Source organism: Parus major, chromosome 7 (assembly GCF_001522545.3).
Source record: "Parus major isolate Abel chromosome 7, Parus_major1.1, whole genome shotgun sequence".
Lineage (NCBI taxonomy): Eukaryota > Metazoa > Chordata > Aves > Passeriformes > Paridae > Parus > Parus major.
This window is the reverse complement of record NC_031776.1, coordinates 37,494,886-37,517,297: the sequence shown is the minus strand read 5'-3', so window position 1 is coordinate 37,517,297 and position 22,412 is coordinate 37,494,886. Positions and strand designations below refer to the sequence as shown.

The 22,412-nt window shown below is 37.9% G+C and overlaps 1 protein-coding gene across 16 annotated transcripts in view; it reads left to right on the top strand.

Moving 5' to 3' along the window:
• Positions 1 to 22,412, top strand: part of BAZ2B (bromodomain adjacent to zinc finger domain 2B) — a 113,425-nt gene that overhangs the window by 70,190 nt on the left and 20,823 nt on the right. For 8 of the 16 annotated variants that reach the window (XM_015634132.2, XM_015634134.2, XM_015634141.2 and 5 more), the window contains exons 9-23: positions 1,873 to 1,933; positions 2,485 to 2,593; positions 2,860 to 2,961; positions 7,661 to 7,871; positions 8,801 to 8,893; positions 9,008 to 9,069; positions 13,122 to 13,187; positions 13,906 to 13,971; positions 14,600 to 14,644; positions 14,894 to 14,926; positions 16,098 to 16,163; positions 18,589 to 18,729; positions 19,477 to 19,731; positions 20,494 to 20,708; positions 22,118 to 22,192. In XM_015634132.2, coding sequence (XP_015489618.1) covers positions 1,873 to 1,933; positions 2,485 to 2,593; positions 2,860 to 2,961; positions 7,661 to 7,871; positions 8,801 to 8,893; positions 9,008 to 9,069; positions 13,122 to 13,187; positions 13,906 to 13,971; positions 14,600 to 14,644; positions 14,894 to 14,926; positions 16,098 to 16,163; positions 18,589 to 18,729; positions 19,477 to 19,731; positions 20,494 to 20,708; positions 22,118 to 22,192 — 1,600 coding nt within the window. The remainder of the gene's footprint in view (positions 1 to 1,872; positions 1,934 to 2,484; positions 2,594 to 2,859; positions 2,962 to 7,660; positions 7,872 to 8,800; positions 8,894 to 9,007; positions 9,070 to 13,121; positions 13,188 to 13,905; positions 13,972 to 14,599; positions 14,645 to 14,893; positions 14,927 to 16,097; positions 16,164 to 18,588; positions 18,730 to 19,476; positions 19,732 to 20,493; positions 20,709 to 22,117; positions 22,193 to 22,412) is intronic. The other 8 variants (XM_019007356.2, XM_015634133.2, XM_019007357.2 and 5 more) reach the window with 5 other exon arrangements.

The window sequence follows — 22,412 nt, the reverse complement described above, 5'->3', positions numbered from 1 at the left end:
AGTTATTCTTACTTCTGATTGCTGTACATTCTAGTTTGTGTTCTGAATCTTCAATTTTTGCCCCTTTCTTGACAAACTTTGTAAGCATACTTTGTTAGAACATAATTTTCTAATAATTCTTTCAAAATTCTCAGTAGAATTTGTGGATTATGCGCAAAAATTTATTTTTAAAAAGTTAATGGAAAGTACATTTAGTATTTGCCTGATACTAGATAGTGCTTATAATCCTTCATTTGGTGACTTAATTGGTAAGATTTAGTAATTACTATGGCTACAGTAAAGAATGCATTTTTGAAAGTCAGACTTCTTAATTTGCATGGTAACAATGAAATGAAATCACATATTTTGTACTTTGAATTACAGATTTGATGTTAATTAACATGCGTATAAACAGGATTATTAAATGGGGACATCTGCTTCTAAAATAGGTTTTTATATTTGGATTCAGTGGAATAGAAATTTTATTCCATGTCATACAAGGGCATTAGCTTTGAAGTGGTATAATGTGATCTGCCTAATATTTATCTTGGAAACAGGCTTGTGAACTGTACAGTTTATAAAAGATTTCATATGGATTGAGAGTTACTCAAATGGGTAGATTAAAAAGATAATGTTTTTCTTAGGAATCTGTGTTGATTTGTGATGCTTTGTAAAGTCTGATAGCAGACTGGAATAGGAGGTAGAATAAATAAGTTTTATGTCCTTGCTTTATGTATAATAATATACTACACCTAAGGATTACCTAATCAGAATCAACATAATAGAACAAAAATATTTTTGTGAACCTTTTACCTAGAGTTGGTCAATCACTGAAGGGGTCTCTTGGTCTCTTCTCTGTATCTGTTTTGCACTGGATTTTTCACTTCACTTATATTTGGAAAAGCAGCCTCCTCCCTGCACCACGGCCATTCAAAATAATGCAGTAGTCATTCATGTTAGGTTAAGAGTGCAGACCTGTGTCTGAGTTTTGGGATCTGAGCACAGGCATTTCCTCGGTGCTTTTTCTCGGGGTCTCTTCACATCATCCGGAAGGAGCTGCTGGCAGCTCCCTTGGAGCCGGTGCCGAGCTGCCGTGTGCTGCTCCTGCTGAGAGGCTGGAGCAAGTGCCGGGGGTCAGTCTGGTGACAGCCCTCACTCAGGGCTGTTCCCAGGGAAGAGATGTGTCACATCCTTTACAGAAGGTCCAAACTACCTTTTTTGGACGTGCCTCTTCCAAAAGTTGGTCTGTGTGCATAGGTCGTGTCCTGTGGCTGTCTGAGAGGCCTGAGGAAAGCCTTGCCCACTAAAATCAGTGCCCCACGTGTGGCAGTCGTTTCTGGAATACTGTCCACTCAGTTGCTTGACAAGCACCAAACACAGCATCTGGTTGAACTGGTAAAAGCTGAAGTAGTTCTGAAAATTTTCTGCATTTGGCATTTGACTGCAGTCTATGGACAGTGCTCTAGGAGGATTAAACCTATTAGAATATGGATCTTCTAAGTGTGTTTTTATTTGCATCTTGTTTACTGAAAAAAATTATGTAGGTCTTGTCTAGAAAAACAGGCGTGCAAGGAATTAAATTAGCAATATTTCTGAGCACTAAACAGGACAAGTGGCTAGGTATGGGATAGTTAGGTTTTCTGTTCACCATTTCAGAGGATGAGGTTACAGGGAAACTTAGTGGAAAATGTATTTCAGAGGGAGAACACTTACATTACTTTTATTTATTTTTTATTTATTTATAATTGATAATTTGATAGTTGATAATTGAGGCACATAATGGCAAGAATGAAAAACAATTTTGTTTTGCAGATAGAAACATAAGAAATACATTTTAGGAACATGTTTTCTTTTCTCAGTTCTATTAGGTATTAATCAGAGATTCTGTTTTAGGTATTTCAAAAAGACGAAGAGTAGCAGATGAACGGGAGCTACGTGTTCCTCTTGATTATGGGTACGTTTTCTGTATACCTGGCTTTCCTTAAAGGGTGAAAATGCCTTCAAAAATCCATTGGTAAAGAAATGAGTTTAAAAAATCTCGAGGCTGAATAATAAGGAAAGGGCTTCAACAATTTAGATTTGACTTCCAGTGACTGTAGATCTCTTTAAAAAGTGTCGGTGTATTTCATGTGTTAATTTTTGTGCATTAAATTTGTTCTTTTACAAACATGAGTAATCTTTTAGCTGTTTTGCTTTGGAAATTAATCCTAATGATCTGATATAGATTGATATATCTATAGCTGATACAGACTCCAAATAACTCCCTAAAGTACAGTTCTAAGCTGTTTAAAATCTGATAATATGTACATCGCTTGATATAAATAAATTCATATATTTAGTCAGTTTGGACAATCTATGTGATAAAATTAATGGTTTGGTCTGTTTCATTTATGATAGTCTAGTCACATTTTCCTGTTCCCTTTTTTGTAGAATTCTTAAATTGCCATAAATTACTTGTTTTTTAAAAAGTGTATTGTTGTATGCAACTATTTCATATTACTCTAGCTGGCAAAGAGAAACCCGAATAAGGAACTTTGGTGGTCGTCTTCAAGGAGAAGTAGCATATTTTGCACCTTGTGGAAAGAAGCTGAGACAGTATCCTGAAGTAGTAAAGGTACATTAATTTCTTAACTTCCGTGTTCTAATGCTAGCAAGCATGCTTGCAATTAAAATACTTAATTTTTTTCTCTCCAATAGAGATACTACTTATTTTCTGTGACGTGAGGTGTAATGTATCTTGGTATGTTACTGATTTGATGTCTTAAAAATGCATATCCCTTTGACAGAATATGCAAAACATTACACTCACACTTAGCTGTGCATCAAAGCTGGGTTGTAATTATTTACAAGCTGAAGTGGAACAATATGTGATTTTTTCAGTATCTCAGCAGAAATGGAATAATGGATATCTCAAGGGACAATTTCAGCTTCAGTGCAAAAATAGGAGTGGGTGACTTCTATGAAGCCAGAGATGGACCGCAGGTATCCACTTTTTAAAAAGTAAAGTTTTTGATCCAAGGAGCATTAACTTTAGGTGAAGTAATTTTTCTACCATCTGAAGCGTTACCTGTCTTTAGCTTATTATTTCTAAAAGCTGCACGTGTTCTTAACAGTAGTTAGACTGAGACATTGAGCTTGATCCTGGGCTGTGTTCAGAACTGCTCCCTTCAGTGGCTTGGCTCCAAGGGTGATGATGATCAGCTTAATGATCATCTCTGAGCCTGCCTTGGTCTACTTTGAAAACTCAGAGCTACACATTTTAGCATTCAGGTATTTCTGACTTAAAACTTTGTTTTTTCTTCTATTGTATACAACCTCATATCTATAGTAAATTATGTGTAGCGTTAAATCCCATTCTGTTAGTAAATTATGTGTATAATATATGTATGTGTGTATGTATGTGTTGATACATATGTAAGTTGCATGTTTATATACAAGTGTCTCCTTTATTATGAATACTGTCTGAGCATCCTCAAGCATGACACTTTCACCGAGGGGGATGCAGAATATACAGGGGGATGCAGTTCCGCTTTACAGTGGTAAAATTGTTACACAGTGTGTAGATAAACCCCACCAGGATAAGTAAAACCAAAATTTTAAGGAAATTCTTACTGTGTTTGTGCCATGCTGTGTTACTGCATTTTGGCCATGTTGCCATTTCTTCAGGATGTGCACAAAAATTTTTGGACTTTTCTCAGTGAAGTTATTTGCTTCTTTGAAGGATAAGTTTTCTGAACGTGTTACTGGCTCTCAACAGTCTTGAGTTCAGGCTCGAGTTAAGCCTTAAGTTCTTGAAATACCTTGTAGAAATATGTAATGTTTGTGTGGTATTGAAAGCATTGAAGACTGAATTCCTGGTAGGCAGCTGTTTCTAGGTGGTGCTTCCTGGCTTACAGGCTAAAGAATTGCTAAACTTCGCTTCATGTTTGGCCTTCAGCAGTTCCAAGTTATGACCTTTGTTATGTACCTGCATGTCTTGACTGAAATAATTCATTTTACTGTGATGTAGCGTAACGGGAGGGTATCTGCTTTCTTTTTGCCCTGTTCCCTTGTTTGTATCTGTATTATTTCATTAGTCATGTCCCTTTCTTTAGTTATATCTATCTTCTCCCTTAAGTTGATTTCAGTTTGCCCTGTGATCTATAAAACTCGAGAATGAAGGCAGTGTGAGAGGCAGATTTCTACCGGCGGGACTGGCAGTGTGAACATGAGTTTGCTGCACATATGATCACTGAACTTTGTACTGATGTGGGTTTTGATAGCTTACACCGAGACTTGAGTAGACAAAGGAAAGGTTTTCTTGTTAGAAAAAAAGACTGAGGGCAGCTGTGTCAGATGTGCTAAGATGCGTTTACATTTTAGGTGTGAATGAGAAGTTACAAAACAGCAGAGCTACACTTGGGCTGATAATATTGCCTAGTGAAACAGCAAGTGATACTGATATTTTATAAAAAGAGATTGCACCCTCTTTAGTAAAGTCCTTTGAATCATCCAGATTCAAAATAATATATGATAATCATATCTTTATGGATGTCTGGAGGTAATTCCAGAAAGTTTATTTCTGCTTTTGTGGTGATTTTGATTATTCTGTATAGTCTTTAGTGGTTAGTCATCCCTTCCTTTGTTAAGCATTTCTGTCATCTTTTCATACATGCAACATGTGCTGGGCTAAGTTTCTCACAGCTCTAAGATGAAACAAGATGTGAAGAAAGACAAAAACGGTATTATTAAAGATTTACCTATAGCAAGCCAAAAGTATGTGGATTACCTGCTTCTGTTAGTGCCTGTATTTCTCTCTCTGTGTTTCTGTCTTGTGGAATACAAACCACCAAATATTATGGGTTATTCAAAGCAGTGTTTGAATGCTGTAACAGAAGCATATGTGGCAGAAGTGGGCCACAAAGGAGTAGGATTAGAAGAATGATTGAAGTTTGGCAAATGTGAAAATTCAGTGACTGGACCTGGAAGCTTTAAAAACTGCTGTGATTTAGAAAGATCAATACAAGTATGAATTGGGGTGATGAAGTAAACATGGTCCTCATGAGTTCAAGTAATATGTGTAGGAGCCTTTGTCCTATTCTGAATTCTGCAACTCAGTTTGGAACGCTATGTTGCTAACTTTTCCCCGCAAATCTAAAATGAAATTCAAGTGGATTTTTGCTTCATGCAAAGTGTCTATGGTTTTGTTCATTAGCTTGATTAACAGGATTTGAACATGATTCTGCTTTCATGCATAGTTGTTTTATGTCTTTTTGGCAAATGTCCCGATGGCAGCACAGTATTGCAGTACATGGTAGATGCTTGAAGGTGAGAAATTGAATAAAATTATTATTTTGATTAGCTTGAACAATAAACCACAGCATTTCACAGTGTTACACCCATTTTTTCTCTAATGTTTGAGTAGCAATGCTTCAGTTTTATGGAAGCCTGTGATTCTCCTTTGTTAGGGCACAACCCCTACATTTTATCTTTGAAATGTCAAAAAGCCAGAGTATCAGACTGTACGTTCCTTTAATAGAAATGTATTTTGGGTTCGATTTTAAAAGTTGTTTGAGCACAAAATATAGATGGGCAATCGATTCTTGCTTAACCCTTAATGGCTTTGTTTTGGGCTATTTTTGTCTTGTCCTCTCTTAAACTTGTGAAAACTTGTGCGTCCACAATGCCCTTTGACAGGACATTGAACAGTCTTCTCCCATCCCTTGAAGCACTTGCTCCTTTTGCTTACTGAACCATTACTCACTTCATTTGATGGCCTCTAGTTTCTCTTTCAGGTGGCATTAGGAAAGTGTAATACCCAACATGGTCTCTGGTACTAATGATCTGGTAGACCACTTACTTTTCTGTGACGCGTATTTATTATCATTAGTATCATTAACTGCAGAAAATACAAACACAGGCCAAGAACAATCTTCAGTGTTCTGAGATACTTTTTGAATTATGGCTGCTTCTCCTCCTTTTCTTTGATTTCTGTTTTGCCTTCCTGGCACGTGCGTTTTATGAGAATAGGTTTTCTAGGTTGGAAGTGGGTGTAGGTAGTAAGTACAAGTATTAATCTACCTCAATAAACTGAACCTGTGATAAGCTGCAATTCAAGTACTAGGCAGACAGGGAAGCAAAAGTTATACTTCAGTTGTGCTCTGTAAGATAGTAAGAGAATTAACTTCCAGTCAAGAGGTAGAGGTGAATATTTTGGATTAAGAAGTCCTTAGGGGTGGCGCATGGTGATGTGGGTACACATTTAATGGTATGGTCTTGTTCTGAACAGTGCATTTTCAGAGAGTAATTAATAGCAAAGCCCTTTGGAATGTGTACAAACCAAGTGTGATGAGTACTCTGGGGATGGTCTTAACTGGGAATGATTCAGACTTTAGAAAAGTATCTTTGCAGATACTGAAACTCCTTCGAAATCTGAATGTCTCATTAACAAACTGCCATTTCTTGCGCTGAAGTGACGCAAAACCTTTTGTAATTGTGAAGAATGAGCAGAAATGATTAGATGACAAATTACCAGAATAAGGAAAAAATAATTTATGTTGTGGTACAGTAAATGGGATTTTAGGGTTTATGTGCGTATAAATGTGAAAGCTAAAGCATTCTAAATACATTCTTTCTCAACTAATGCTTAATGAGTTTTCTAAGTTACCAACTTTGCTTCCTGCTTTTAGAGACATTTTCAAAATTTTTTACAAACATTTTTAAGGCAACTTATGAAGAGGTCCTGAAGGATGCTCAATGTGCAGGTTTTTTCCCAGCATTTCTCAAAAACTTGGGGAAATGGTAAAAGATACTAAAATTTTGAAATGCTGGTGTTCAATTAAACAGGATCACCCAGATGGTGCTTCTTTTCTTCTCAGGAGATGCAACAAACTCTACTTTTTAGTAACCAGTTAAAGTAAAGCTGTTCCTTCATGAGGATTAACTTGGGTATTTTTATTAACAAAGTATTTTAGAATCTGCTTTCATGACACCACAAAATACTATAGTGCATGCTTTGTTTGGTTAAAGAGTATAGTTCACATAAGTTTAGATACATGGATGCTTAGAAGCTACTTCTCATTGATTCAAGTTGGTGCAGAAGCACTTTCACAGTTAATGAGGGGAAAACTCAGTTGTACTAACTAAAATTTGAAGATTAAAATGCATCTGTTTTTTCAGCTCAGTTGTTGAGCTCTACAACACTGAAAAGCAATATTTGAAAATACATTACTGCCTTTGCTTGTTCTGTATTCCAGAATTTCTGTAAACACGCTGTGTTGGACAACAGCACCTCATAGCTTGACACGCTTTTTTATTCATGTTGAGCAGTGGATTATGTGAAAGCAGAATAGTGGTTGTTGAGTTTACATAATAAGGAAGAAGCTGTTTTGCCTTTTAGAAAGGGCTGAACAATTTGATTTGATGAGAAATAGTTAAAAATAACACGGTAATGGCATATCCTCTTTAGGTAAAAACTTTGTATAGGCTTGAATAGTCTTCAAAATCTCTCCTAGTGATAGCATTTACAAAAATTGTTAGTGGTAGTCTCTCAATATATAGCTTCTGTGCACCATCAAGGAATTGTCCTGCCCAAATAATGCATCACAGCACTTGCATATTTAATATTTAAAACTCATTTTAGATTTTGGGTTATTTTAATCTGTCTTTGTAACACCTCTCTGTGAAATGTGTCAATTAAAAGGGTGTGCAGTGGTGTCTTCTGAAGGAAGAGGAGGTCATTCCCCGTATCAGAGCTATGGAAGGGCGTAGAGGACGACCCCCAAATCCAGACAGACAGCACTCCCGAGAGGAGTCAAGGACGAGACGCCGCAAAGGCCGACCTCCCAATGTTGGAAGCGGTGAATTTCTGGACAATGCTGACACAAAGCTTTTGAGAAAGCTGCAGGCACAAGGTAAGAACTGTGTTACTATTTTCTCAAAGAGAGGGTATTGGTATATAATTAACATTTTTCCTATAGGAGAGTGATTTGTCTCACTAGGAAATGAGTATACAGCATTTTATTTTGGATATTTGTTACATGCTCTTATTGAAGACTTTTTGAAGATCAGTAAATCGTTTATCAGTATATAGGTTTTAAAGAAGGAAGTGCATGTGTAAAGACATGTCTAAAAGCTTACTCTATAGTTGCTGCTCAAGAAGCTGATGGTATTTTGGGGAGTTCTGTCATGCAGGTGCTGGACCTCAGTCCTTTGAAAAGCAAGCTGAATTCAACCTCCAGAAAATCCTTCCTTACAGCTGTCTTTTATTAGTGTGTCCCTAAGCAGTTAATTCCAATTTCAGAAATGCTATAGCAGGGTAGCAGAATGGTTCAGGAGGTTACTAATTAGCATAAGCATGGCTGACTTCAGGTAGCCACAGGAAAGAGGTGTGTGACCCAGGTGAGTGTGCTCTTGCTTCATGGTTAAAAAAGGATGACATAGTTACATGAGGTGACTCCTAAGGAAAACTAATTCCATGCTTTCTGAATAAAATGTTCATTTAGTAGCTTTGAAACAAATGTTTTCTGCTTCAAAAAGAAAGAAGAAAATGGTTTTAAAATAAACCAGCATTATTGGTGTGATTCTGTCAATAAATGTTTTTTTCCTCTGAAACCAGTGTTTAGTTTATGTTGAAAGTATCCACATTCATTTGCACTGTTGATGCAGTTACTGATACATGATGGGCCATTAATGACAGAAAAATTTTGTAAACGCCAGCGTGTGCAAAACAAATCCTGTGTTTGCTCTGTCTTTACAGTGTGAAAATACCTGGAATACAAATTGTATCTTTATTCTTGGACAGCACTGTTTTTATGAACTTAGTATTTTCTTTTTGTAACAGAAATAGCTAGGCAAGCAGCACAAATAAAGCTACTGAGAAAGCTTCAGAAGCAGGAACAAGCGCGAGCTGCTAAAGAAGCAAAAAAACAGCAAGGTAAGTGTTACTTGTGCAAGTTAGTGCATGCTACGGGATTATTTTGAAAAGTGTTTATGAAAAGTTACCTGTCTCTTGCCATGTTCTGTGATATTGTTTGCTTTTGTTTGTTAGCTATTATGGCAGCTGAAGAAAAGCGAAAGCAAAAGGAGCAGATAAAGATAATGAAGCAACAGGTAAACTCTGCAACTGCTAAATAAATTCTTTTAATGATTTTAAATCATTCAATAAGGTGTAATTCAAATATTTAGTAAACTACTACATATGCTGATGACAAAGTGTATGCTTTAAATCTAGTTTTAAAGAGCACACAGTTATGTATGTTACTTAAAATTCTAAACTTAATTAAATCTACCACTAGCCCATGTCCCCAGGTGCCACATCAACACATCTTTCAAATCCTTTCAGAGACATTGATTCCCCCACTGCCCTGGACAGCTTGTGCCAGAGCTAGACAACCCTTTCCATGCAGAAATGTTACCTAATATCAAGTTAAACATCCCTTGGTACAATTTGAGGCCATTTCCTCTTGTCCTGTCCCTTGTTCCCTGGGAGCAGAGCCTGACCCTCACTTGGCTGCACCCACCTGTCAGGGAGTTTAAGAAAATTAGAAGGTCCTTCCTGAGCTTCCTTTCTTCTGAGCTGAGCCCCTTTCCCAGCTCCCTAAGCTTTTCCTGTTGCTTCAGTCCCTTCCCCAGCTCTGTTGCCCTTCTCTGAACACGCTCCAGCCCCTCAATGTCTGTATACTATCTCAGCATCCCAACACTTGGAAAAAGTGCTAGTATTAGTTTGCCCGTAAGTGACATGGGAAGGAGACAGCAATGCTGCTTGCCACTCCAGAGAGAGAATTCATGTGGCCAAAAGCTCAGCTGGAAGCTGGAGCTGCCAGAAATGTGGAGGACAGTGGAAAAGAGTCTTTTCAAATATATTAATGGCAATCCTGGTTGTGTTTATAAATTGGGAAATGAGGAGCTGGACAGCAGCTGAAGGAGGTGATCTGGTTGATGGAAAGTTGGATATTCAGTCAGCAGTGCCCTGGCACCCAGGAGGGACATCTTTGCCCTGAAGGGCATCAGGCCCAGCTTCATTGGCCAGGCAAGGAGGGGTTTGTGCCCCTCTGCTCTGCGCTGGGCGGCCTCACCTGGTGAGTCCTGGGGAACAGTTTTGGGCACTGCAATATAAAAAGGACGTGAAACCATTAGAGGCTATCCAAAGAAGGCCATGAGGATGGGGAAGGGACTGGAGGGGAAGTCTTAAGAGGAGCAGCTGAGGGCACTTGGTTTGTTCAGCCTGGAGAAGAAGAGACAGGGGAGAATCGTTGTGGTCTTCAAAACACTCAGGAGGGGCAGTGGAGGGGCAGTTCAGATCTCTGCTCTCTGTGACTGGTTACAGGACTTGAAGGAACTTCTGGAGCTGAGTTGGGAGGTTTAGGCTAGATATCAGAATAAAGGTTGACCAGCCCAGAGATTGATCAGGCACTGGGGCAGGCTCCCCAGGCAATTGTCACAGCCCCAAGGCTGCCAGAGCTCCAGGAGTGTTCGGACAGTGCACCCAGGCAGAGGGTGGGATTGCTGGGGTGTCTTTGTGTGTCCAGGAGTTGGACTTTGATGATCCTGATGGGTCCCTCCCAACTCATCATACTCTATGATTTTATGATATCTTGAGGTTAAAAAAGCCAATAAAAATATGAAACCCTTTCACATCTTTGAAACCCAGGTATTAAATCCTGACATACTTATTTTTTTTTGAGTAGTAAACCAAAATTAGCGTTACTGCAGACTACCTTAAATAACCCCATAAGAGATAACAATAACAATTCTTGTTGGTAACTGTTTAAGTGTTTCCTTTTTTTTTTTCTTTTTTCTTTTTTTTTAAGAAAATGCTCAGTGTAGTAGACATAGAGTTAGAAGCTGTCACTCTACCATGTATGAGTTACAGTAGAAAAAGCTGAGAGAGCTGAGACTGTTCAGCCTGGAGAAGAGGAGGCTCAGGAGGATCTGGCTAATATAGCTACGTACCTGATGGGAGGCTGCAAGGAGGTGACTTGTCTCAGAAGTGCCCAGTGACAGGAGGTTCCTTCTGAATGTTAGGAAACACTTTGTCACCAAGATGGCAGCTGAGAACTGGAGCAGGTGGCCCAGGGAGGCTGTGGAGTCACCCACACAAATTTTCAACAGCAACCCAGATGTGGTCCTTGGTAACTGGTTCTAGGGGACCCTTCTGCGACAGGGGGATGTGGACAAGGTGACTTCCAGATGTCCCTCCCAAACTCAGCCAGTCTGCACTTCTGTAGATCGTGACAGTTGCAATGTGTCCACTTCTCAAGGCAGCCCATACTAGTTAAAGAAAAGGAGCACACTGTGATTTTCAGGTGGTCCTTATGTTCCAAGGGGTCTAGGGAGCAAGAATTTTTAAATTGACAAATGCATCAAATCCAGACCTTGTTTGTCATCATCATATTCCTCCTTGACGTGTAACCTGATAAAACTCATGATTTCAATGTGCAGAGTACTTCTTCTCTGATAGTTCTTTATTGTGATCTCTGCTGAAAGGTTTGTTCTGAATTAACTCTAACCTTTATGAAGTTGAGAGGGTATAGCACATGCTTTCAACTTTTGCACTTTTTTGTTTTAAAGTATAATGGGGGATTATGGAGATTTAGGGTCCATGCTGTGAGCTTCTCATGGTGGAAAAAGTTCAGCACTGTCTGAGCAAGGCCTCAGAATTAATTTTCTTGATAAGTTTGTACTATGTTGGACGTCTCAACAGTTTAAGGATCTGGTAAGTTGCCTGGAGTTTATAAGACTTCATGTATTGGAGCTCTATTTGTCAGAAAACTTTGTACGTCTTTCTCATCTGTGATTGCTCTTTTGCTGTTAAATATTTTAGAATATGTTTTCTTAGGGGCTTGGTTTTGGTTTTAGTTATTTTTCAATAAAGTGTATACATCACTATGTGCTCTCCAGAGAGTAAAACTTTAGAGTGATCCATGTTCTAAGAGTCTCAGGCCAGCTCACAAGACTGTACAAGATAGGCTTTACCCTCACTGTTGGGAAAGCAGCTGCTGTTGCAGAGAGAGATTCATTGAGGTCCTTTTCAGGCTTCTGGTCTAGGGCTCCCCCAGCTTGCAAGGCTATTCCATGGTCTGGGTTTTGCTTTTTAAACTCTACAGCAAGTCCAGCTTGTGTATGCATGTGTATGTATGTATGCACTTTTCTTCTAAATGGTTCTTCCAAGTCACTGTGGCTCGGTCAGCTCTTTTGAGGTAATAAAATCTGAAATAATGTGTGGGTGAATTTTTAGTATCTAATTTAACAGACGGGCCTGTGCACCACAGGTAGTGTGAAATAATTCCAGTGTTTGCAATGATTACATTTCTCAATCAATGCAATAAGACTTTGTTCAGATTTTAGGAACTAATTCATAAAGAAGAATAAATTAGAATATAGTTGCCCAGCATCCATCTGTGGAGTGCATAACTTGATCATTTTCTTCTTACCATGATGAAACATGCTTAAATGTGTTGTAGTACCCACAGTTCCTGTTCCAATTACTTCTTTTTTTACAGCATGCATACAATTCCATCCCCTAAACTACATATTAAAGCTTCCAAAATTAGCATCAATTACCTGAGTGCTTTAAAAGTCTGGAGAAACTGAAGTGTACTTAACTGTACCTGCATGTTACCCAGGTTGCACGTGGGTGAGTGTTCCTGGCTGACAGAGCTTGGGCTTTGGGTTTTGCTGAGCTCAGCTCTCTGTGCTGCCCTTGGACCACAGTGGCCTGAGAGAGGCTGCAAGAGCTGAGGCATAAACAGTGCTCGAACACATCTCACAATCTTGTGGTCAGGGAGATCACAACACCATGTATTTCATGACATAGCTCACACTTCTATTCATTCCTAACGAGCTCCACCATTGTCAGCTGGAATTTGAATGCTGTAACTTCCTTCCTTGGTCATTAATCAGGTCGTCTTGAAGGTGTTAAAAAAAAAAAAAGAAAACTTTGACAACTTAAACATGAGCACCTATGCATAACTAGGTGTGGCTGCCTTCAGGGTTATACCAGACATCTAATACTAGTAAAATTTCTGAGTGTATGGGAACAGTTGACTAAAATGGATGAAACTCAATAACATAAAGTATTTATAAACTTTGTCATTTTTAAATGTAAAAATAAATTTCCTTTATATGTATTTTTTAAAGAAATAACTTTCTTATCCTTGTAGGAAAAAATTAAGCGAATCCAGCAAATTAGAATGGAGAAAGAACTTCGTGCTCAGCAAATTTTAGAGGTAAAAATAATGTCTCAAATGTAATTTTTCTGTTGCGATTTTAAGAAGTGTTGTATTTTAGTAGTTATGCATGTAGTTAGGAACATAACTAAATATAGCAGCTCCAACAACCTTGATTTCCAAAGGCCAGTTGAAAAATGGGTGTCAAAATATTTTTTTTAAAAGATAGGCATTAATTGTGATCCATAGTCTTACAAGTACCCGCACTGGGCTCACGGTTTTCTCTCAGAATAGTCTTGTGTGTACTTAACAGCAGAGGAATTCCTCTGTTAGAGAGCAAGTTTGCAGTAGTAGGGTATTAAAACAATGTAATGCTCTGCTCTGTATGACATGCAGTGGGTTTAAAAATGCTATGTCTGTATTAGAGTATACTCTGCAGGTTTGCTGGTGTACTAGCAATATAGATGGCTAGTTTTCAAGTCTCCATTGACATAAAAATTAATAGTAATCTCTTTGCCATTTACATTGTTTCTGTGTGTAGTTGCTTTCTTAAAATAGCCAGGTGATGCAATTTTGAGTGGGACTTGAAATTCTGTTTAATTTTTGTAAAGTAATTGAAATGTGAATTGATTGATCATGAAGGCTGCATCAGAGATTTCTTGTGATGTATGCAATAAGTGATGATGTCCTTAACTTTTAAAGGTACATAACTTTGCTTTTAGTCAGATTATTTTCAAGTTGTGATAGTGCTGTTGTATGACCTGTTTTGCGTGCACAGGCAAAAAAGAAAAAGAAGGAAGAAGCAGCAAATGCCAAATTATTGGAAGCGGAAAAACGAATAAAGGTTAGTTTGGAGGAGCTCCAAAAACAAGAGCTGTGTTACTGTACAGAGTGCATGTTGAGGTATAAAAGCAATAAATTTGGGAGGCTATTCATCGATACTGAAGCTGTACATAGAGACAGAAAATAGTAACATGTATGTATGGTAATAAAAAGTCATTAAGCATATGCAGAGAGTTTGTGTATGTGTGACATACACACACAGATATATAGAGACAGAACTTTGTGCCATTACCATGGTTTGCATAGCAAAATGTTTGTGCTGTAACATTATTCACAGTATTCTTTTAAACACACCATATCAAAAAACTGTTGTTTCTCAGCAGGAATAGTCTTTTCTAGGCTGTAATATATGCAAGACTTCAGAACTTTATTGCAAACACTGGAAAACACCGTGTGTGTGTGTATGTGTGTGTGTATATATAAGTACTTCTGTTGCTGCTTCGGCATTCTAGGTGTATTCTAACAAGGAGCTCCCAACTCACCAGACTTACCGTCATGTATGCTGTGTGTACTTCTCTGTAAGGTAGAATTTAACTCAGATGTGCTGTTTTAGTATGGCAGAACTGTGTGCAATTTGGTAAGTAAATTTTGATTGATGTTTTAAATACACTTTTGTTTTTCTATTGAAGGAGAAAGAGATGAGAAGGCAGCAGGCTGTTCTTCTGAAGCACCAGGTTGGTATAAGTTCAGTTGACCAAACAGACAGAATGCCAGTTGTGAGCTACCACTTTCAGTTGTATGGGGGGGATGGAATCCTCAAAATACTCCCTTTGTAAACTTCTGGGTTTGATTCCTGCACAGATTTTCTTTTGCCTTACGATTTTTTGCTTTGCTTTGGTATTGGGGTCTTTTGGGGGATTATGAAGTGGTTTTATGACTTTGTGATTTCTGTTTCATAATGTTGTGCCAACTCTTTCTACCAGGAGTTGGAGAGGCATAGACTAGATATGGTATGGGTATGTTTATTTTTGTACATCTAACACCGCATTGTGATTTGGTTGTGATATGGTTGTCATAGCAATGCATAAAATGTAGCACTGGCTGCTGTCATATTACATACTGCTGCATGGCTTTACAGCACAGTGCATTGCATACATCTGCTTGTCTTGTCTGTTAAGGAAAAAAAGACATGTCTTGAACGTGTATAAATTGAATGTGGCGATAACTAAATGTGCTTTTTTTAGCCAGGGATCTCTGTTACTGATGTCCCCGTAAAAATTTGACTAGCATATAAAATCAGGGATTGATACAAAATTAGTAGGTAGGCACTTGGATGATTTTTGCAAGCCTTGTCCCATTCACTGGGAATGAATCCAGACATTTTAAATACAATTTGAATGAACCTGTTTTAGAAATCAGGATGATGTCTTCCCCTTGTAAGATACTGAGGAAATTAGCTTTCAGCTGGTGGTAAATACTTAATGTTATTAGTATAGAGTGAAATATTGGAATGTAATCCTAGCCTCACCAAATTAGGTTATAAAATTCCTATAGTCTTTACTGGGGCCAAGATTTGCTCTTCAGCTGTTCAGGCAAACCACCTGTACTTAGTGCCCTAGAATGCTGCTCCTTAGTGCATTTGAATTTACTGAGGGACAGGCATCAGTAAATGCAAGTGTTGTTGTGTACATATATGCACCACCACTGGCTTGATTAAAACTGATCTAGAGCTGATAAAATTAAGCATGTTGATTTCTTGCTTGGTTACAAAAATGTTAATATTTGCAATGTTTGAAAAAGACCAGTTTAAAAATTCTGCTGAATTGGCTATTGAAGAAGTAAATTGCAAGTTCCATCATAGCAGATGTAAGGTAACTGACCTGTTCCAGCCAACCATTATGCTTTTTGTTCTGCCAGCTTATGAAGGAGCATCACAACTGACCATAAGTAAATCTGTATGCTTCTTTTTTACACTGTCTCCATGTTCATTGCTTTACCTTTTTTGCTTTTGATTGTTCTTGTATTTGCTTTCTAAACCTGAACTAAAACATGCACAGACTTGGCCATTCTTGTCCTATATTTAGTATTTACTGTGACTTGTCTATTAATGCTAAATTTGTTACCTGGCTTTTTTTGCTGATTTGAAAATGTGGTTTAGTTTTGTTCTAATGTTACCTGCTTCAATAGGAACGGGAACGGAGAAGACAGCATATGATGCTTATGAAAGCCATGGAAGCACGTAAAAAAGCAGAAGTGAGTATGAACCTCTGGAAGTTTGAAGTTTTCATGGTTTAATTCTGCAATCATCTGTAGAAGAGCAGTATATTTTTAAATTATGTATAATTTCATTTGTGTACATTGCAGCAGTATGACAAGAAGCATTGGGCACAAATTGAAATATAGGAAGTTCTGTTCAAACTTAAAGCTTTTTTACTTGGAAGGAGGTGGTTGAACATTGGCACAGATTGCACAGTTTTGAGAGTTCTGGATGTTTTTGAGAGGAAACATAAGTAAAATACAAAACTCCATAATTACTAATTTGCTTTTTGTTTTACTTTTTAAGTATTTCTATATCCTGAGACTTTTTTTTATGTTTGTATCCTGAGACTTTTGTAAAAAAAAGTGCAGATAATGTAGATATTGAAGTAAGATGACCATCCTTACAGCAAGTAGTTGTCAAGGAAATTGTTAAAACATTTCTCTAGGATGTATTTAAAAATTTCAATAAAAATGACTGACCAAACCCAAGAAAAACTGAATAATATTTCAATACAAGGAAATGGAGGAAGATGATACCTTAAGCACCCATTCCACTCTTGGAAATCAGGATACCAGGCTAAATGGTCATTTAGACTGATCCAGTGCTCTGATTGTAGTCTTACTCTAATGGAAATAGAACAGTGTTTATTTCAACCAGTAAAAGTAAACTTTGAATAGATTTATGAAATGTAGTGCAGCTAAAGTTTTCAGTTTTAGTCATACCTGTAGATTACTGTTCCCACATAAATATCCATATATACAGCTCTTGTTTTCTTCTGTTGTAGAGTGTTTCAAATTGGCAAAAACAAGGGCAATTCCAGTTGGCCACGAGACATTGACATAGACTAAGATAAAAGGCAATAAACCATTTTAAGAAGCAAATCAAAGGGCATTTTCCATTTTAAAGTCAGGTTAGGGATTTTGTGTGCTGCTTTAGTGTGTTGTGATTTTTCCAGACAAGATATCACTTATGATTCAGTGTAGATAAAGAGGGCCAGCGTTTGCAGTATGGAGGATGGTTATACAGCTGTAGAGTAGCAAGCAGGTGGGCAGATGGGTAGTTCTGAATGTCACTGCTTTTTTTTCTGCCGGTGTAAATTTACTGTTCAACAAAGAAACATGTTAGATACAAAGAACAAACGTGTTCTTTGTATCTAATGTGAAAGTCGATCTTGCATAAAATCCACTAAAGACTGTAGTAGTAGAAGTCATGGTATCTGTGCACCCACAGTGGTTATTCATAGATGTCACCAGTGGTCTGGTAATAATCCTTATAGAATCAAAAGGAAGAGTAAAAAATCATGGGGCCTGCCACAGCTCTACAGAGAAATCAGTGGTTAATAGTGATCTACAAATGCAGCTGAACCCTGACTTACTATTGCCCATACTCTCTTATTGTTGCAAAATATGGTGGTAGTAAATGGAAGAGATTAGAGTGACCTCTTAAACTAACAGAATAGTAGGGAGTGGTTCTGAGTAAGGGGAGGCATCTTGGCTTGGTTCTTTAGCCCTTCTGTGTCCACAGGTGAAAAGCACATATCTTCAGCTTTGTATTGGATCAGGTCCTTGAGTGGTGGCACACACACATACATGTGTGTTTATTTGCACGGTTCTGTGCTCTGAACAGGTGGTGTTGATCTGTGGCAGATTCCATACATTTTACACTCCATCTCGGTTGCACAGAGATGTGTGGGGACTTGTGTCTTCAGGACAGGGGATTGGTGATGAACATGTGGCAGCAGAACCCCTGGCACCGGGGATGGGAAAGGCCAGGAGAGCTCCAGGTTCAGTTAGTCTTGGTGTAGTTTTGGTGTGACTGCACCGTGGAGCCTGTTGAAGAGACAAATAATGGATGCCTGGCTTCTCACATCCGCATGTTCTTGTTGTGCATATGTTGTGCGTGAAGGGCTGTTCGGGTTCAGGTTGCATGCAAAGTGTCATTCAAGGCCAGAAGCTACCCGTGTTTGAGAAGATGGGTTATGTTTTATAAGGTATTCATATCTAGTTTATGTATTACGGGACTTCTAAAACCATGTATTGTTCAGAGAGGTTTCTTGAGTGGTCTCTGCTGTAGCAGGTGCAGATTAATGATACTGGGGTGTAAGCAGACTTGAAAATCAGATGTCTTGCGTGGCAATTCTTTGTCATATTACCACTCAGTCGTCTTTCTTAAACGGTATTTCAAAGAGCTTTTCTTTGCAGAGATACTTGAAACCTGTGAGAAAAGCGTGAATCTTACAGTGCTTTACAAATTCAGTTATTTTGTTCTAGTTTTCCCCTCCCCTTTACTTTAATGCAGGTTCCTTAATTGGTGTGGTGATTGTTAAGGTTGCAGAAGTGGTGCTTTCCAAATTCTTAGATTGTTCCTTTGTAAGTTTAATATCTGGGATTTATTTTTTTCCCTTTTAATTCTCTTAAGGAAAAAGAAAGGCTAAAGCAAGAGAAACGTGATGAAAAAAGATTAAATAAAGAACGTAAACTGGAACAGCGAAGATTGGAATTAGAAATGGCAAAGGAGCTAAAGAAACCTAATGAGGATATGTGCTTAGCAGACCAGAAGGTAATGGCAGCAACATAGACATACTTTCTTGCTACTTGTTTGTGTATTTTATAATTCTGTCAATAACTTTTTCTTGCAACCACACTCAAAGCATTCGAGTTTTAATTGAGGAAATTATAGAACTATTTGAAATATATACAAATACAAGATACTGGAACACTGCACAGTAGCATATGTTTAGTTAATTAAAAGCTTTTTGTTTAAAGGAGGCCTGCTTCCCAAAAAGCATGATTGCTTCAAAAAAATTCTTTGCTCAGGTTTTTTTTTTAATCAGAAATATGCATCATGTCTCCGTACACAGGCAGTAAGATAGTCATCTAGACAGCTCTTACAAGCTGTTGCTCAAAAAAATTACTTTCCCAGTCTTCCAAGTTCTTAGTTCTTGTCTGTAAGGACTTGACAAAGCTCAGGTTCAAAGTCTCTGTTCCAGAGAAATTGCTTCCCTTTTTCCCCCCTAAATAATTTTACACCATCTTTTACAGTAATTTGGCTCAGAATAGATCCTTAGAATGTCCCCTGGTATTTCTTAATCTCTTGGTTCCTGTAATTTTGAAAAGTTAAAATATGTTTGAGCATTGAATGGATGAAGGGTGCAGATTGCCTATTGAGTGTCCCTTCCAGCATGGTTATGCTGCAGGTCAGAAGGAAGTGTCAGTCAATTTTCCCAGCTATAAATTTCCCAGTTATCAAAAAAAATTTTTTTTGAAATACGCTACTGAATCTTTAACTTTTTTCTTTACTTGCCAGCCTTTCCCAGAGCTGCCTCGCATCCCAGGCCTCGTTCTTGATGGAAGCACATTTTCGGATTGTCTCATGGTAGTGCAGTTCCTGCGGAACTTTGGTAAAGTTCTTGGCTTTGATGTGACCATAGATGTTCCCACCCTGAGTGTTCTTCAAGAGGGTTTGCTCAACATAGGGGACAGCATGGGAGAAGTACAGGACTTGCTTGTGAAACTTGTCTCTGCGGCCGTGTGCGATCCTGGACTTGGTGCAGGATACAAGGTAAAAAGAAAAAACCCATAGTAAACACCCTGTATATATGAATGCATTCTTCATAATGTGTCTCTGACACCTCTCTCATGGATTTCCATTCTCTTTCCTAATTTTTTTCTTCATTGTCATGGTTCCAATATTACTCCAAAACTTTGTGTCCCATCAGCCCTCCCATTTTCCAGACATGATATATTTCTGTGTATTTTCTCTACGCACGAACACGCGTCCCATTTTTACTTGGACCTTTTGTAGGGCACTGTCACATCTGTGTGGCCATGTCTTTTAATTCCTTTCTGTCCATTCCTTTGCATTCTTACCCTCATGTTATATTCTCAGTGCATCTTGCTATTTCTTTCCCTAAGGTCAGCTGTCTAAGTCACTTCATCAAAACCCCAATTCATTCATGACTCTTACTGGCCTTCTTTTTCAAGCCAAAACAGTTTTTATCCACTCTAGAGCTCTTCGTAGCATCATTGTACAAAGCAGTATTCATCAATTTTCAGTTGGACTATGCCTTTTTACATGTAATCCATTTAATTATTACTAATATTATCTCTAATAAGATTTTAAAAATGTAGGGGTGAAGACATTCTAATTTGTTACTGTATTTAAGATTTGCATTTGAATAGTTTCAAAGAACTAATCATGCTTGAAGTTCTTATGTAAAAATGCAAACAAACCCATACCATCTTCTATAAACAATAATATAGCCTATACAGGAAAACGGTGTTTTTTAAACATAACTGTTTGAAATGTGTTTGTTCTTTTTAGGCTAAAACTATTCTTGGGGAACACTTGCTGAACGTTGGTATCAATCGAGATAATGTGTCTGAGATTCTGCAGATTTTCATGGAGGCTCATTGTGGGCAAACAGAACTGACAGAGAGCTTGAAGACAAAAGCTTTTCAGGCACATTCTCCAGCTCAGAAAGCATCAGTACTTGCTTTTCTGGTCAATGAGTTAGCATGCAGCAAAAGTGTAGTAAGGTAAGATTTGTCCCAAACAGGTGTGTAAAAATAAAATTATAAAAATGCTGTAGCTCAGAAATACTGTGTATTCACTGTATTCTGTTACAGGAGGACTACTTATGTTTTTCTTACAATGAAAACTGAAATTGGTTGAGTTACTGCTTCTTACCTTTATGTACTGTTGATATGATGGAAGAATAGAACTTTTCTATGTTTGGTCTGTAGTTTTGTTTTCAAAGCTTGAACCAAAATTTCTCTAGCAATTTTTGGAATAAAAGATGAAATTGATTACGAAGAAATTTAGTAGGTATCCTAGGGAATAATTTAGAAGAGTTGTACGAGGCTTCTGCAGTACACTGTTTTCCCTTTTTTTCCTTTTGTTTTTTGAAGATGTTTGTTGTCCAGATACTTTAAGTAGGGTCATAAGGTGAGGTGGCAAGCTTGATGTATCATCACGGTAATTCAAGAAGGTGTGTGTTGCATTTGTGGTCAGTATAGCATTTCATAATTTTAAATCCACTCTATGTTCAACAACTTGTCAAAACCTACCAATGTGCAATAAAAAGTTAAGAATTCCCAGTTTCTGGGAGTCCTGTTCTTCCACAGACTGACTTTCTGTGGTCAAGTATTTCATCACCTAATCGAGTGCTGCTTTGTTTCCCGGTGTATTTTGCTGGGTTGGGTACACTGTGCTGCAAAAGTTAATCAGGGTTATGTAAGGCAGGAATGGAAGAGATGCTTCAGGTCTGCCGAAGCTGAAAAACAGCAGAAGGGGGGAGTGCAAGTGCTGTGCCTCAGCTGTGCAAGAAGGTTCATGTGTATCAGTCAAATTCATCATGGAAAGAAATTTCCTCTTGTTGCAGATGACTGTTAGGTCTTATTTGTAGAAATGTTCACTCAGAATTTGAGTTTCTATATTTTGAGCATAGAAACAACCATAATCCACTGAATTGTTGATGCCAGGATGTCTAAAAAGTGGGTGTGCAGACAGTGACTGCACTGAAGCCCTTCTTTTGGTTCTTCAGTTTCTGCAGTGAAAAGTGAATGTTGGATTGTAGATTCCAGGGATCCTAGGCAGAATACCTCAGATGTACTAGTGGTAATTGTTTTTTTCAGTACAGGGCTATTTGTGATTTGTGGCAAAGACATTTGGAGGCTTGGTACTGAACTAGAACTGTGAAAAATGTTGAATGCCATGCTTCTTGTGGAAGGAAAGCTGAGGTGATACTGGGGATAAAGACTGACATAAGTGCATCTGTGTGCTACATTGGCATCCCTAGTATTGTGATTTCCTAGCTTTAAAATGATTTATTTTCAATATTAATGATTACTCCAAGACAGTTATTTGAGGGAAGAGTGTCTATATGTAAATGTCAGAAAAAAGATACATAAGTTCACAGTTAATGGATTATTTTCATCTTTGACAGTGAAATTGATAAAAACATTGATTATATGTCAAACTTAAGGAGAGATAAATGGATGGTTGAAGGCAAACTTCGGAAGTAAGTTCCATTTCCTTACATGTTACAATATTTTGCTTTTCTGCCTTTGTTCACATACATTGCTATATAGGGAATTGGTTTTAACCACAAAATCAGCTGACAAAGTTACAGGTTTACCAAGAAATTAGTAATCAAATTGCTTAATTAAGACAGATGTGGATTTAGAATGTTGCAACACCAGTCTTTTACAGTCTATTAAAGATGCATGAGATTCAGAGGG